The following is a 16,694-nucleotide window of genomic DNA, read 5'->3' as shown; positions in this document are numbered from 1 at the left end:
GAGATTTTTTCCAAGGGGCTTTCCTCTTTCGGCAAAATGAAATGGCGCCAGTTCAGCGTACACGTTTACTACTGAATTTGCGCTCTAAACAATACCTGGACAATGGTTCATACATACGACCTGTTTTATAAATATCTTCCGAAAACGAAGGGACCGAATGAAGGCTACGGATGAAAAAACTTCACACAGCATTATACATCTCACTTAATCACGGTATAGTTGGAAGCAAGGAAAGCGCTAAATGTTAGGACAACCGATAAGTTTTATTAGTACTTACAGGATTACACCAGCCATGTTTGGAACTCAGCCCAAAACCCCAAAACCCCTTAGGATCCGAAAACCTCTTTGTGGACCTACGAAAATTTAGCGTATCAAACGAGTTGATAAGGGAAAACGCTCGAAAGGTCAACGACGCAGCATCACAGTTTCTTAGAAACTTAAGCCTTAATTCCTTTCTTAATCAGTGGTCTACGTATTCTAAAAAACTGATCATGTTCAGAAACACCCAAAAATACGCCCAAGACTGGCACAATTAAATTCGATTCAGAAATAACCTCACTGAGTTTAAAGATTTTGCTATCAAGCTTGTAAGTGAGAAAAAGCCTTTGAAGCAAGTCCACGTGACTCCTAGGGGTATATGATGTGATAAAATTACTCCCATCTTCCCAGGAAATGACCCTCAAATGTAAAGGGTTGGCTGAATTCAGTAAATTACTTTGTAGTCACGCGTATACCGCTCGCGCAACGTTATTTTAAATCACGCGTTATAACATCAATCCTACTTACAACTGATGAGGGCTTAAGAATTAACCGAAACATTAGCCAAAACGTCCTAAAGAACCACCCACACGTATATATTACAAGTCAGTTACAAACATTAACATTTTCAACGAGGTATAATATAGTTCTACTTTATAGTGTCTCCTTGATCTTTGTTTTAAAAACCTTTGACATCGGAGACCCAGGGGCAGTTGGTCAGAACCGGACGAAGGAATCACTACCATTATCAGGACTGGCAAAGGTCGTCCCGTCCTGGCTGGCTGCCCAGGGGTTACCGAGAATGAATTCATTTGTAATACTTGCAGCTTCTACAAGCCTCGCAAATATCTTTCCAAGTTTCAATTGAAATGCAAAAATACAGACGGAGTAATACTGGGCCGCAAAAAGATATATTAGAGTCAAATAAAGGTCTTCTGGACAAGAGGACACACGATTATAGTGTCAATGTTCTGATGCTTCCTATTTATGGCAATGAATCGCGATTGTATTCTCTGCACAGGGATAAATGTTGCAGCACCTGGAAGTTTAAAAACTTTTGCATAAAACACAGAAAGTGGATTCCTAAATGGCGTGCGGCCGGAAAACTCTTTGAACCACTGCACGCAAGCAAAACAATGATGGTATTGCTGCTCATCAATTTCAAACGAATGTTCAAAATAAAATTTTACTCTCCCCGGTCTGCTATGCCCTAAAGCAATTTCGCCTTCCTCTCCAACCCATGAAGCCATAACTCTTGCGTGCTTATAAAGGCGACTTTCCATACCGGAGCTGAGGCGTTCCTCGCCAATACAGAGAGACGAGTACTTTTTGTACGTGGAGTTGAGATGGCCAATACGCAGGTCCATCGACGGATATAGACTGGCATAAGTACTTCTTAACTGAATGATCTCATCACTATCAAAGCAACAGAGACGATACCGACTGGGGAGTTTGACCATGCTCAGATCCGTCCATAAACTGCAATTTGACAAAAGTGGCCCACTCGTGGCTTTGGACCACGCCAAAGAATTGGTTTTCAGTGCCTCCACCACACCATCAACGAGGTTTGTTTGGCGCATCTCACTGCACACGGGAAGAAAAAAATCCTGAAAATCCAAAGGCATGGAATACTGAATGTCATCAAGGGCACTCATAGTCAGGAACCTTCTCATAAGCTGGACTTCCACCTCTCGGTTGTTCGTGTGGAAGCTTCCTAACAAGCCGTTGTACCTCTCAAAACTGAACAGCCAAAAGCCATAAACACTGCCATAGTTCTCCACACATTCTCTTATATGAAGGTGAAGGTGCATATTAGGTGTAACCACAGTCCTGCCATACAGCGATTCAACCTTCCTACAAAAGTCTAGAAGCTTCTGGTCTGCGATAAGGAGATCTGATGTCGTGATGCAAGGTTTACAAAGGTGACGGCAGGCCAAGACAAAATTTTGCCAACATTTAATATGATCCTCACCCAAAACGCCTTCAAGGGCGTACAGTGAGTAATACAACACCCAGTTCTTCCACTGAGATGCGGTAAAACCACCATAATTGGAGCTTATGTTCCCAGGTAGGCGCCCAAGATCAGATGGAGCTTCGACTGTCTCGATGCGTTCCTGAACTTCTCTCAATTTGTCCTTTGTCAAAATGTCATTCTCGCACCAGATTTTAAAATTTTCTTGGCCGTTCCTAAAAACAGATTGTGCATTGGATCAATCACACACATGGTAACACTACCATAATACGGCAACTCCAATAAACTTGTATATCTTGTACCAAGTGTAGATTCCATCTTTTTCCTCTGGGTTTTCGTTCTGCACTTTTCCACCTTTCGAGCGTTTCGTCGATGGGAACTGTCCGTTCTTCTGGGCCATGTGCTGCGATCAAATCCGCTGAAATCCTTTTTTTCACCGAAACCACCCGGGAAAAACTTGTCACAGTGGGAACAACCACGATTTGCACTATGGCCAATAAAACCACACAATTTGCGCGCAGCGGGTATGTCTGATGCGCAACAAATGAGTGCAGCACGTATATCCGCTCCTTGAAGGGGCGCCTTTTTGGTCTTGACTTTAATGCCACGCCACAGGGCATTAAGTTCGTCCACCAATGGATTAATGAAAGAGTTCAGTGACTGTGGTTCTTTAGAGAGAGCTGGGATGATTCCCACTATAATCACATTTTCACGCTTAAATCGTTCAGAGCGAGGTAGATTCATGACGACCATGTAAAGTACTCCAACAGATACGTCTTTGCGGCGTTTAAAGGGTTGAAACCAGTCTACATTAAGCATCAGGCCAAACCTACGCGGTAGTGAGAAAAAATCAATGTTATTCCATCGATCAAAGGACTTCCAAACCTTTCCATCGTAAACATCGCCATATAATTGCTCATCAGTTTGGCGCTCGCGCCAATGTTCACAGTCGTCCTCGAAGTTTGGACGTTTCATAAATGTTTCAAGCACATCGATAACACTCTTGTAACAGTACACTTTCAGAGGATAATACTTGGGCGTACCGTTTTTCAAAATGACTTTCTTCACAAGTTGACTGCCACAGGCCTTTCTTCTTCTTGACCTTGGAAAGAGAACATTATCACAAACAATTGGCTGGACTTGATTTCCGACTCTTCGTAAGCAATTTTCTGGTCTGTACAATTTTGTACACTTGGGGCATACGACATATCTCTCAAAGCTGTCCCTATCGATTCCTAAAATCCTTCGCAAGCAGTACATTGTTGATGGTACAAGAGCGGCTAGCGTCAGAACAAACTCGGCTCCTGCGCCATTTTGAATAACTCCTCCAACGCAGGTCAAGAAAGTTTTCATGAATTTCAGCAGTATAAGAAGCGCATTGTCGCTAATCAAATAGCAGTACTGCCACACGAGCAAAAAATATAATGCCCATGTAAGAATGCCCTGCACTTGATGAGACGGACCTTCAACAGGTTCGGGCAATGGGAAGCTGTTTCCATCTAAGTCAATAGCACCAGCTATATCTTCAATTAAATCAGAGTCCTCCACTTCATCAGCACTTTCGTCTTGCCCACCATCCGAATCATCGCTCAGGCTCTCCTCCGAGTCTGAAATTTCATCTTCATTTACACTGGTTTCCTGGGGTAAAATCAAAGTCAAATGGAAAGATAAGTTACAAGTATGGCTGCCAGTTGCGTTTGCGTACGAAAGGACACCAGACTGGAGTAACTGTTTACTGAAGTAAACAGGAACACCCAACGAGAAACTTCGGTGAAATACATGTACATGTATGTGTTTGGGAGAGTAAACCTGTTGTAAGAATATCGGAATCTACTTTAACAAAAAAGATTCGTTACAGGGAAAACAATCCCTCGCGTTTTCGAAGGGATATTTTCGCTATTTTTGGCGCTTGCAAGGGCCACCTTCCCATTTCATTTTTGCGGGTCAACATATTTTTTTTTGCTGGGAAATTCTTAGAAGTCAACGTTCTGCTCGCAATTTCTGAATGAAGATGCCATTCCCTAACAATTCCAGGGACTCACATTTTCAGCTAAGATCAAGTTCTTCTAGGCGATTAAAACACCACTTTAAAACAGTCTTTATACGCTACGTACAAAAAAGGAGTTAGGGTAAAAGAAATTTGTTACGTACTAGAAATGGCCTTGAAATTGCCCTGCACGTCTTTTGGCTCAATTTGCCCTCGACCAAAGTAGCTATTAAAGACAACTTGGCTGAATACAGTAATAGCTATTGAAACTAATTTGTGTCAATTACTCCTTATTAGACAGAACGATGGCATTTCAGAGAAGCTGCATTAAATAGGTACAAGAGGTGGCTACTGTCACTGTGCCTAAAGCAAACTATTGTTGAAACCAAAAACGAGCAAAAGTAATCAAGCCTCTCACAAACCCTTCCTGATCGCCCGTCCAAAGAACAAGTTTGAAGTAATAAATTATACAGTACCTCATCAGTTGAAAGTGTGTTGGATGGCAAATCAGCAACTTCACTGAAACACGGCTCCACCCCTTTTGAGATAAAAAAATAAGAAAAAGAGAAATTTAGTTCATGGAATAGAATCGCATTTAAAATCAATAAGGTCAAGCGCTGTTCTGTTAGCTCCTACAGCTCACGTCGTAACCAGGGTCTCCTTTCTCGTAGTGTTATTCTTTATTGCCGTAGACTTGCTCAACTCTCATTATCTCTCACTCTTACTTGGGCCAAGCTTTAGTGTCTTATCTTGCAAAAACCATTCATCATTGAGGTCTTACCATGAGTTTCATCACAAGAAGGGACATCCTCTTGACGCACTTGTAATAATTGTGAAGGGAAATCAGATTCATCTGAAAAAAGAATTGGTTAGTTTAACGATGCAAACTGAGGGGAATAAACATTGATTTCCATCACTTTAGGCTTACAAAGGAAATTATTCAACTAGCCAGCAGTTTCCTTGTTGGTATTTTGAAATGGATTCAAAGGAAGGTACACTCTAGCTTGCTACAATTCTAATTGCTGGGTGTACCAACATTGCCAATAATTTATCGATTGATTCAATCAGTCATACAGCTATAAAAATATCACACAAAACCATTAGACCTATGAGCACAAGTACAGTAACCTTGAGGTAAAGATGGTTACTGAATTTTCATAATAATTTTTTTTACCCACCATCACTGGAGCTTGATCCTTGAACACCAACTATGAGGTCTCCCATGGCTGTCCATTTGTTGGTCACATTGCAGAAAAATTGACGTTTGTGCTCATGATATTGTCTTTTAGACAAGAAAGTATGGCAATGACCACATTTGATTCTTTCTCCATCCGCAGTTGAATTCTTCTTTATTCGTTTTCTCTTTGGCATGATGAGAAGTAGCTTGTTTTATTGGATGATCTTTCCACTGTTATAAAGCTCCGACTGCAATAAATAAATGCATTTACGCAAAACCATAAAACAACAAAATAACTACAACAACATTATTGATAGCCGTCACCATACTAGTACCAGTCTAAGAATGAGTGCTTTGAAAGTCAATGGACAGTGTGGCTTGCAAGGTAATGTGACTTACAGTTGTATGGTATGAGTTGGTTAAGTTGAAGTGGTTTGTCGTATGAATTAAATATAATTAAAGTAAATAAAAGACATATTTCCACACCCAGAAAAGATCAGCGGAGAGTATTTTTCTTCTCTACCTGAATTGGTTTCAGCTGTGGAAAGGCTTTTCCTTAAAATTTATAAAAACGTAAGAGTTTTATTGAGTAAATTTTCATGCCACATTAGTGAATTAATTATCGGCACGTTCGGTGCGACTTTTTTGGTGGTTAAAGCTCATCGCTTCGGGCTTAAGAATGCAGAAAAACACATCTTTGCAACTACAGAATTTCAAAATTTTTGAGGGCAGCATGCCTTCAGACCCTCCTAGAGGGGAAGACCCAGAGGCCCTTCCTAATACTTTTTCCGGGTGTTAAACCCACATGCCCTCCTCCTCCAAACCTAAATGAAACCCCTGTATATACATGTACATGTTTTCAAATCATTGTTTTCCTTTATTCTCTTTGATCAATCATTCACTGGTCAATGTTACAACTTACTTCCTTTCTGATCACTGCACTACACGTAAATCCCTACAAATGTCATCTGCACCCCGCACAATGTGAAATAAACCACAAGTATACATATATATTTTTTCACTTAAAACCTATGAAAAGGACAATAATTATAATGTAGCTTTAAGTTCTCTTTCATTTGTTTACAACACTTAAACTAGTTGCTACATTCACAGCAATATTCATCAACCACAAAATTAACCATTGAAATCTCAAAACTACTTTTAAACTTGTAAATGTATGACCACAATTATTGTTCTACTGAACATGTAAATGCTTCCAACATAATATAGCTATAGCCTGTAAATACTGAAGCAAAATTGCAAAGGGTTTACACCAAGCTGTACAATCATACAGGTAAGCTGATAAGCTTATGTGGCCAGAGTTAGATTTAGCATTATTCAAAAGCATGCACAATGGTGGCAAGTTTGTCAAGCAACATGACATCATTAATTCTCTTTGATGGGTCCTCATGGCAGCATGCTGCAACGATATCTTGAGGAACTACGGTAAAATGAAGCTTTGCATTCATTCTCTGGAAAATTTGGCCAAGTGAATACATATCACTAGCATGGGAAGGAGGTTGCTTCCCAGCGAGAACTTCGGGTGCTATGTGAGAACATCTTTTCCTTGATGGACCTTGCTCAAGATTTCCTGTCTTTACTGTGGCTTCACTCACTTTCACACATTTGCCATAATCTATGACTATTGGCTGCCAAATAGGTTCTTTTTCACACAGCAACACATTATTTCCTTTAAGATCATTATGGATAAACCCCTTAGTGTGAATGAAGGACAGGGCCTCAGTGAGCTTCAAAAGAATTCGTGACCACAATAAATAAGATAGCTCTACAGTATTTGCTGCATCACTAAGAGTGACAACTTTGCCATCTTGAGAAAAGTACTCCATTATGATCATGAGACTTGTGTCCTTGGTACAAATGCCATACAAAAAGGGTACTCCTGGATGGTCTCCAATTTCATGCATTGCAGTAGCTTCTCTTATTAAATCTACTTCATTGGCATGCCCTTTGAGAATTTTGGCTGCCACTTCAATGCCACGGTACATCATTTTTTGCACACATCCATAACTACCTTCCCCAAGAAAATGAGCAGTTCCTTCCAGGAGAGTCAAGTTACATGGATCAATCTTCCGAATAGCGCTACTACAATCTGAATCCTTAGAAAAATGCTTCTTCGAAAACTGAATGCTTTGATGTACTCGACTTTTATATTTACTGGAAACATTACTCAATCTGTAATCCATTTTCTGCTCTTTTTCAAGCTTCCTGCACAAATCTAAATTTTCACTTTGAAGAACCCTTCTTTTTTTAATCTCTTCCTTTAGCTGCATGTTCAACTTTTCATTCTCAGCAGTCACAACATCAATATCAACTGGTTGAGTCACTTCTTGCTGGCAATTACTTGTAGATGCCACCTTTCTCTCCTTCTTTCTCTGTTTGTTTTTCTTTCTTCTTTTTATCAATGACTCTTTGGAGCGACAATTGGACTTCTTTGTTTGTGCTACATCCATAATGAGCCCTAGTTATTTAATGATCAAAACTCCCAATTGTCAACAATGAATTTCAAACAAAACTGTTAACAATGAAGACAACCAGAAGCAAGACAATGAGATTCACATGTACAATGTATGTATACAACATGGCTAATCCTCAAACAAAACGCAATTTTTATTATAGTAGTAACAAAATTCTTTGTGCTGTACTTCATTTTAATCAATTGGATTTCCCAAGTAACTAAAGCCAAAATGTCACCATCGTGATGAACAGCAACTCCCCTACAGAATATATCAGTTCTTACACGTAGTATTCAAGTATCAACAGTCTATAACAATAAAATGTCATAACCATTGTAATAAAATGTTTTAGTTTAATTGCAGATGCAAGGTTGTATTACACTGTATGTAGATTAGAGCGTACAACATAAACTCTTTCTCATCACAGAGCACTTCAAGTAAAACAGATGAAAACAATGGCTATTGCAAAAAATCACTGTCTTATCTCCACACATCAATATTTTAAGTTACAGTCCTCAGTCTCTTAAGTACCATTATAACGAAGGTTAAATGTAATTGATCTATTGGTATACATGTATGTTATGTTTTTACAGGTAGTCTACCCTGTATTTAACTATACAACAAGCACTAGATAATCCTTTCATTATCCAGTGACTAAATAATGCAATCTGGAAAAACTGATAATAAACTTAAATGTTATTTTGTTTGTGGCGATCATTACAGTAGATGAATGTGTTTGCTTGTGAGGAGGCAACAGAAACGGTTTCAAAGTCATGGGATAACTAGAAACGATGATCAAGAGGATTAGACTTGGGTGTGTTTACATCGTATTGGAATGAAATAAAATTTCAGAAGGACCTTACAGTTTATATCATGTCCCAGTGTCTACTTTTCATACTGCCATGAGAATTTTGATCCTGTAAATACTGTAGCTCTACAACATAGAACTCAGACCACATAGCAATACAAAGCAATACTTCAAAATCAACAAAAGCAATTAAAAGCCATGAGACTCTATGCAGGATCTTACAATTTCTATTAATATTTTGATGTAATTTGCCAGAATTTTATAAAAAGAATATTGTGTAACCGTTGTGAAGGGTGCTTTTCTGAAGCAAAACAATTCCCTCATGTGACCATAATACCTGGGATGTTATTTCACATAATAGGCAAGGTTATACCCAAGGTTCCATAATCTTTGAAAATACAGCGTACAAGCGACTGTTGTTGTGCTCACTGTATTTGCTTGTTTCTGCATAAGCTTTCCATGCGGTGAGCAAAAGTGCCACCGTATTCTGTACACGTGAAATTGAAAGGAGCTATGTATGCCTCAAACTACGTAGTGAGGTCATGCTAATTCATTGCAAAAAACTTCGAACAAAAGATGTCTAATATTTTATTGATTTCGTCCTTCAGCAATCTTAATAGTTTTTTACCTTTGATTCAAAGTAAAGAAAGAAATTTCTTTTTCTGGTGGCTATCAGCAGAAAGTTCGCTTGACATAAATATATATAAGCTTATGTGTATAGCTCCTTTCAACCTCTTGTCACCACCTCTCGTACGTTTACTATTAAAAGACAAAATACATCGAAGTGTGAAGACTTACCTAAAAGGACTTCTTCAAAATGAAAATGATACAATCTTCTCGAAACGCTATCTGAAGAACACCAATATTGCTTCGCTTACACTGTAACCTCCATGAAGATCAGGTTATTGACCTTTGAAACCTTCTCCGATTTTGTCCTTACTGCGCATGATTTCCTCGTTTTTGAACCGAGGTCAATTATAATTGCGCGCCTTTTGAATCTTGCTATTTCGCGCTTCGGTCGTTCTGTTGAAGTCCTTCGGTTTCGGCAAAAGATAAAATGGCTTCACAGGAAGGTTGCCCAAGTACTAGCAATGCTCAAGTACAGCAAGAAGTGACCCCAAGTCACATGGAAGCCGTCTTGAAAGAGCTGGCTGAACTGAGGTCCGTTAACCAAAAGCTGAACGATCGTTTAGACGCAATGTGCAAATCAAAAGCGAAGAAGAGTCTCTTCAGTTCCAAACAGCGCTCGTCGGTTGATCCGAGTTGTTCCGTAAGTACTGAATTGTAGTTTGCTGCAATCTTATTGTTTTCAGTCTTGCCCTTACCAAACTGACAGATATGTGACATATATACATATCAGTTCTGTAGAATATCTGTGATATATCTGCAAAAAACTATCTGTGACGTATCTGTAACAGATAGGAATTTGGCCTCATTTTCATATCTGTCACAGATATGTGACAGATAGTGAACAATGCAGGAACATGCAGATCTGCAAGAAAATGTCTGCTGCAGATATGTTGACTGGATAATTAGCATGAATATATTCACAGGGTTGCCTAGGGTCATCACAGTGCTGTGAACCTATATTCACCCTGAACTATTAATCTCACTGAATTATGTTTATTAATATAAAGAGATCATGCAGTCTTCAATCTGTCCTAAAATAGTTTGTTTATTTAAATAATCAATAAATAGTAAGAGCAGATGATATATTATTTATACAAAACCTATGCACATGCTCTTGATAACATCAACTCTTCGTGGCCATTATCAAATTGTACTATGAACAATAAAAAGCCAATAAAATTACGTTCAGTGTAAGTACTGCAATATACATATAACACACTAACTTGTTCCATATTCTTTAAAAACAAAACCCTGGATGTACAGTATAATACTTAAGTCTAATTTGAAAAAAAGTTCAATTAAAAAAGCTAAAGGGTGATCCCTTTGGAAACACCACGACGGGCCCCACAGCACTTGTCTTGGACAGTCTTGTTAAAGATGATGCCTGCTTGTTTGCCATAGTTGTTGTCATCTAGAACAAACCCTGGAGGAGAAATATTAATACTATCAGTAACACGTACTGCATATTAACAGTTGATACTAACTTAGACTGTGACTGCATGGAACACATATTTACAAATCGACGTTTTAGTTGTATAGAACATTTTGGTACCTACTAGCCTGTAATATACACACAAATTTACAGTGAACATACAAAAGTATGCGAAATGCCATACTGTTCATTTTTATAATTTCAGAAACCCATAAGGGATTGATAGGTGCTAGACATACAACTTAAGCAATGTAAAGAAGGTGATTGTCTTGAATTTCCCCAGCTGAAACAGTCTTCAGCTTTATAAAGCTTACAGCACATGCAAGAAGGCATTTAGTTTGTTTTCGACAAAACTTAAGAAAATAAAGTTAACTTTCGTTTTTTAGTCATTCAGTTTTTGGAGAACTCTACTTAGAGACAGTTAATGAAATTGTTAAGGATGTGTTTATGATCATTAATTAGAGGGAATTACAGATCAGCAAGTCAAAGTTAAATGTAACAGTTGAAGAAACTAGGTGAGTATTATTTTTTAAGATATATGATAGTGTAATTCACAAATGTAGCATCATCATTATTTACCTCTCAATGCATTTACAATGGTGGGATTGAGCTGCTGGTAGCCCTTTTTCCCTCCACCATTCATATTGGACATGGCCATGGTTTCTTTACTAAAGAAAGTGTCCATCAGATAAGCGGTGAGCTCACCAGCAGTTTTAGTGTTGTTCAGGGCAGAGGTTTTGTTGCCCAGATACCAGAAAACACCAGTCCCTGGACAGACTTCGACCATCTAAAGAAAAATAAAAGAATCAGATTAGTATTTTCAAGTTTGAAATGACAAGGCCAGTCTCAGTCTTTCAAAGAAATGGTGTAATTTGAAATTTCAGGCCTCAATTGTCTCTTATAGATCTCCACTTTTTAAGGACAGTGCCTACTATTGCTATTGCGCATACGTTCTGCGCATCTTGAGATACTCGGATTTCCTATCGGTGATGCTTACTAATACAGGGATATTTTTGCGCGGTTTAAAACTATCCGGAGAAAGTAGGTCTTAGTAAGTACCGGTACTCTTGGTTATCCAAAAAGAAAATTGGGGGTAACCATGCATTTTTGAGAGATAATTAAGTTTCTATTTGAGAAAGAACACCATACATTGCTTTGTACTTTAAAGCTTTTTACAAATATTATATTCATGAATTATCTTTTAAAAATGCGTGGTTACCCCCAATTTTCTTTTTGGATTTTAATAACACTTGTTGAGATCTACATTTCCTGTCTAATCACACACCGGGGCAAAAATATTGTTAATTAGTAGGCACCGTCCTTAAGCATAAAATTGTTTCTCCCACTCTTCGGGACTTTAAAGACCACTCCTGAAATGTCCAAACTTCTTTGCCTATAATAAACATGTGGCATGCAAGATACAGTTGTATGTACCTGTGACTGAAATTAACCACTACACTGAGAGCTGCAGAATAAGACATAGTTTAAGGGTAGATATCTGTACTGAAAATATCCAGAGATGAACATTTTCAAACTTTTTCTTTTGAATTAGAGCTTTTATTAATATTTATCTTTCTTTCAAAACCATAATTTTCTCCCTTTTGTAAGAGTGAGTATGTATTATGAAATTTAGGGAGGTACATATCAATATCATCACAGTAATAACAAGCAAATAACTAATCCATAGCTGTTTCCTTACACTCTTATACCTTATATTTCTGTGCATCACTTGGATTATAGATTCCTGGTGGTGGTCTTTCCTCGTTGGAATATTCTATTAAAAGGAGAATGCTTTAGGGTTACCACAATACTTTTCCATTACAACATCACTAGGAATTTATGTCTCATATGCCACACAATTTATAGTATCGAACATTGAACAGTGGAACTTAAGTTTAAAGAACTTCTATTACAGCCTATTTACATGGTACAACTTTCACATGCGACAAAGTCGTACAATGTAAATAGGCCTTGGGTGAAAATGTTGTGTGCATATAAAAGGTCTTAGTCATGTCATGGGCCTGTCATAAGCTTGTCGCGCGACAAAGTCATACTGTATGAATAGGCCCTTATAAAGTCCTTGATAAAATAAATTTTATCAGTTGCTACCGTAATATATATCCTAAAATATATCCGGCCTTAAGAGTCCTCATGGGCCCGATGAGGATAAGTAAGTACTGTAATATATACAGCTGTAAATACCCTCCAGTTGATACACCAAATATCTTGTTATAGCAAACATTTTTTCCCAATCCCTAGACCCCTTGTTATATTGAGGTTCCACAGTACTGAGACTATACACCCAGATAAGGGTTAATAAAAACATGGAGATTGTATATCTCATAGTTTAATATGACTGTTCTATAAATAAAAATTTGGTTTATCAACAGAGTTGATAATGTAAATTGACCACCGTACAGAGATTCTAAAAGCTGACGTTTCGAGCGTTAGCCCTTCGTCAGAGCGAATCGATTCGCTCTGACGAAGGGCTAACGCTCGAAACGTCAGCTTTTAGAATCTCTGTACGGTGGTCAATTTACATTATCAACTCCGTTGATAAACCAAATTTTTGTATACTACTTCCCCACCGACGCAGCACCACAGTTTCTTTAGAAACTACCCCTTCATTCATTTGTTCTATAAATAATTTGTGTCAGATGAAATTCACTGAAATATCAATTAAATTAATTCACTGTAAATACTTATTACATGTCTAAGTCTTACCTCCCTGGCTTGATTGCTCCAGGATTCTGACTTTTTCCTTCAATGCATTGTACTTAACATGAAGCTGGCGGTATTCTTCCTGCCAGTCCACATTTTCTGCAATGATACTGGGTGTCTGAACGTGGTGTGCAGCTGAAGACAATACAGGAGCAAGATGCCCAGGTGGTGTATGAGCTGAATTTTCAGGAGGTGAAGGTGTATACAAAGTGTTGACAGAAGATGACACACGATTATGTCTGGCAGCAGGTGATGGTGTATGGCGGAGGTCAATAGACAATAACGCACGATCAGGGCTTGCAGGAGGTGATGGTCTGTGACGAGTCATGTCAGATGATGACAGGTTGTCAGGGCTGGCAGGAGGCGATGGTGTTTCGCATGGGAAGACAGGTGCTGACAAAACCCCAGGGCTGCTCAGTGATGATGCAGAATGATGAGGGTGTACAGGAAATGATTTATGACCAGAGTTGGAGGAATGAGTCTCTGTGTGATGAGGACCAGCAGAGTTTGGTGGTGTCTGACGAGGATTAACAAAAGCTGAAAGATTGGTAAGAGGTGTTGGTCGTGGGCGAGGGTTGACATTTAATGATGAAGAATTACCAAGGCTGGTGGATGGTAACTGCCTCGGTTGTGCATTGACAACAGTTGAAGAACCCTTATGACCAGGTTTAGAAGTATTCAGTGGTGTACATCCAGGGTTTGGCATACCTGATGATGCAGCTGGTGAACGTGTTAATTGTGCAAAGCTCTGCTGTAATGGTGCATAACCTTTGCTAGGATGTTTCCTTGCAACGCTTAATTGTTCTTCACCTTCACTTTCACTGCTGGTACTTTCATCTAGGACTGTGGGTTGATATTCATCATCACTATCAGATGCCTCCTCAACAATGCCGAAGTTTGGATGCTGCCTTTGAAGCATCACCAATTGTTCTTTTCTTTGTTGCTGCTTAGCATCTCTCTTCTTCTTTTCTTCTTCTTTCTTCCTCCTCTTTGCTTCTCGTTCTTGTTCCTTTCTGTTTTTGTCACAGTCGTCTTCTTTTGTTCCTTTGTCTAGCTGTTTTTTTCTCTTGGGCTCATTCTCATCTTCTGTTCCTTTCTCTAGTTGCTTTTTTCTCTGGTGAGGTTTACATGTTTTTCCTTGCTTCTGTTTGCCAGACATCTTCTTGGCTCTCTTTGGATCTGGTTCAACTTGGTTGTCTTTGCTTCTTTTCTTCTGGTTCATAAGTTTCATTAAATTCTCATAGGATTCTGAAAAAAATTAATGTAGTCAAATTTAAGAATGATATATCTTAATGTAAGTAATCTTTCACTTATTGGATTTAATAATTACAGCCCAACTAAGCAAGACGAAATAAAGGTATGGAACCTCGATTTAACAAACCCTATTTAACAAAGCCCTTGTTAAAACAAACAATATTTTTTTCATCCCACCTAAAGTTACAGTAAAATATATCGAACACATCCTTGAGATAACGAGCCTCAATTCAACGAAATCATTGATTAAACAAACATAATTCCAAAGGCCAAACGTAAAATCTACCTCGATAAAACTGAAAACAAATTAATGTTAACACCCGACAGAAGATGTAGGCAAAGCAGACCAATTAACATTTAAAAAATCCTTTTATCCTGTTTAGCAAGAAGACAGCAACCTTTGAGTCCACAGTTGTTTTTGTAAAGTCCTCTGATTTATGGGACTTTCCAACCCAAATGTTCAATTGAGAATTAACAATTTGCCTTAAAGCAAATCAGGCGTGATTGAACATTACAAAGAATGGTAAGAACACTCCTGCAGTTTGGGCTTCTTGTGGTCTCTATTCTCAAGCAATGATCATTCATTAGCTTCTATTAGGGAAAGTTCATTTAATATGATAAGGGTGGGGGAATGAAGATATTGAAACTCCCCCTCACCAGCAGTTCAATTTTTTAGGAGCCCCCCCTCTCCTATTGGTTTTGAAGTATACTAATTTTCGGACCCCTACCCCCTCTAATTTTTTCAGAGCCCCCCTTTCGGGTGTCTAAAAATTTTCAGAGCCCCCCCTCAATATCCTCATCCCCCCCCCATTTGTCATATTAAATGAACTTTCCCTTAGCTAACAAGTTCCACTGGAAGAGGGATCAATAAAGTATATAAGCGAATATAAGTACTAAGGGAAAGCTCATTTAATATCACAAGAGGGGCATGAAGATATCGAGATATTGAATTTTTAGACATACTTCAAAACCAACAGGAGGCTCCCAAAAAATTGAACTGCTAGTGAGGGGGGCTACTAAAATTTCAAGCTTCAAGTTTCAATATCTTCATCTCTCCCCCCACCCCCCCCCCCCTCCCTCCTTTTTGTCATATTAAATGCCCTTTCCCTAACAGACATAAAACTTACCTCCAAAAGCAAGAATTATAGCTGGATACCAGCCTTTGGTCTGTGTATCTTCCCAATATGCTTCACATGGCAATCCTGCTTCCACGTCCTCATCTTGTATTTTAATTTTGTCTCTGCTAAGGACTCTTCTTACGCCATCCTCTACGAATTTGATCAGGTAGAAATCTAAAGAAAAGATGACATTTTGCGTGAGTCCTTGAGAACATTGTAGTCATAAGCCACCGCTTTATTCTCAAGTTGTGCCGGTATCGAGTCAGTTTGATCGAAGGTTGTTTCGATCGAAACCAAAAGGTCAGTTCGATTGAAGCAAAGGTAATAATAAAAATCTGAGACTCAACACATATGTGAATAATTCTTCCCTCTTTTATCCACTGCCAAGGTAAATATTTTTAAACAGATTTGATAAATAGTAAGTTCAATACACTTAAGCAATCTTGGCTTCAATCGAATCAACTTTTGTCAATCAAACGACCTTCGAAACAATCTTCGAGCGAACTGAGTCGCAACCAGCACATCTAAACAACCAGCTTATTTTTTGGATCGAGGAACGATAGCTTACCATTGTCGTCTTGAAAGCGTGTTGGAGCTTTAGTAACTCGTGATGTTTTGCCAACCATTTTCAAAATTGTTTAAAGCTGATAAGTTCAGGTCAACGGACAGCTGAAATTCACAGATCCGCAGTGATAAATGTGCTTGCTACACGTGAAAACGACGACAAGGCATTCAAGTCAAAAATGCCGCCAAAGCTCAAAGCTTGCCGGCAAGCTGTGAAATTTTTTCGCCCAGCCAATCACATCCATTTGTTTCTCTCAGTCCCACTCTCTGCTCGGTCGTGTTGCCATTTTGTCAACACA

At 38.7% G+C, this 16,694-nt stretch overlaps 1 protein-coding gene and 1 long non-coding RNA gene across 3 annotated transcripts; both read right to left on the bottom strand.

The window, feature by feature from the left end:
* Positions 1–244: 244 nt before the first annotated feature.
* On the bottom strand, positions 245–9,568 carry LOC138010649 (uncharacterized). 2 transcript variants are annotated; one of them, XR_011124519.1, is made up of 3 exons: positions 9,475–9,568; positions 5,396–5,642; positions 245–353 (listed from the first exon to the last, which is right to left on the bottom strand). It is a non-coding gene; the product is annotated as an uncharacterized lncRNA (long non-coding RNA). The 2 variants fall into 2 exon arrangements; XR_011124520.1 differs by lacking the exon at positions 245–353 and adding an exon at positions 5,310–5,323.
* A 432-nt stretch (positions 9,569–10,000) lies between these two features.
* On the bottom strand, positions 10,001–16,693 carry LOC138010864 (uncharacterized). Its single transcript, XM_068857891.1, has 6 exons — positions 16,400–16,693; positions 15,841–16,005; positions 13,463–14,707; positions 12,448–12,512; positions 11,318–11,525; positions 10,001–10,729 (listed from the first exon to the last, which is right to left on the bottom strand). Exons 1-6 carry the CDS (start codon positions 16,455–16,457, stop codon positions 10,614–10,616), a joined length of 1,857 nt encoding a protein of 618 aa, XP_068713992.1. The 5' UTR covers positions 16,458–16,693; the 3' UTR covers positions 10,001–10,613.
* Between the last annotated feature and the right edge of the window lies 1 nt (position 16,694).

This window comes from Montipora foliosa, chromosome 7 (genome assembly GCF_036669935.1).
Source record: "Montipora foliosa isolate CH-2021 chromosome 7, ASM3666993v2, whole genome shotgun sequence".
NCBI lineage: Eukaryota > Metazoa > Cnidaria > Anthozoa > Scleractinia > Acroporidae > Montipora > Montipora foliosa.
The sequence above is the reverse complement of the archived record's forward strand: the minus strand, read 5'-3'. Positions and strand labels throughout refer to the sequence as shown.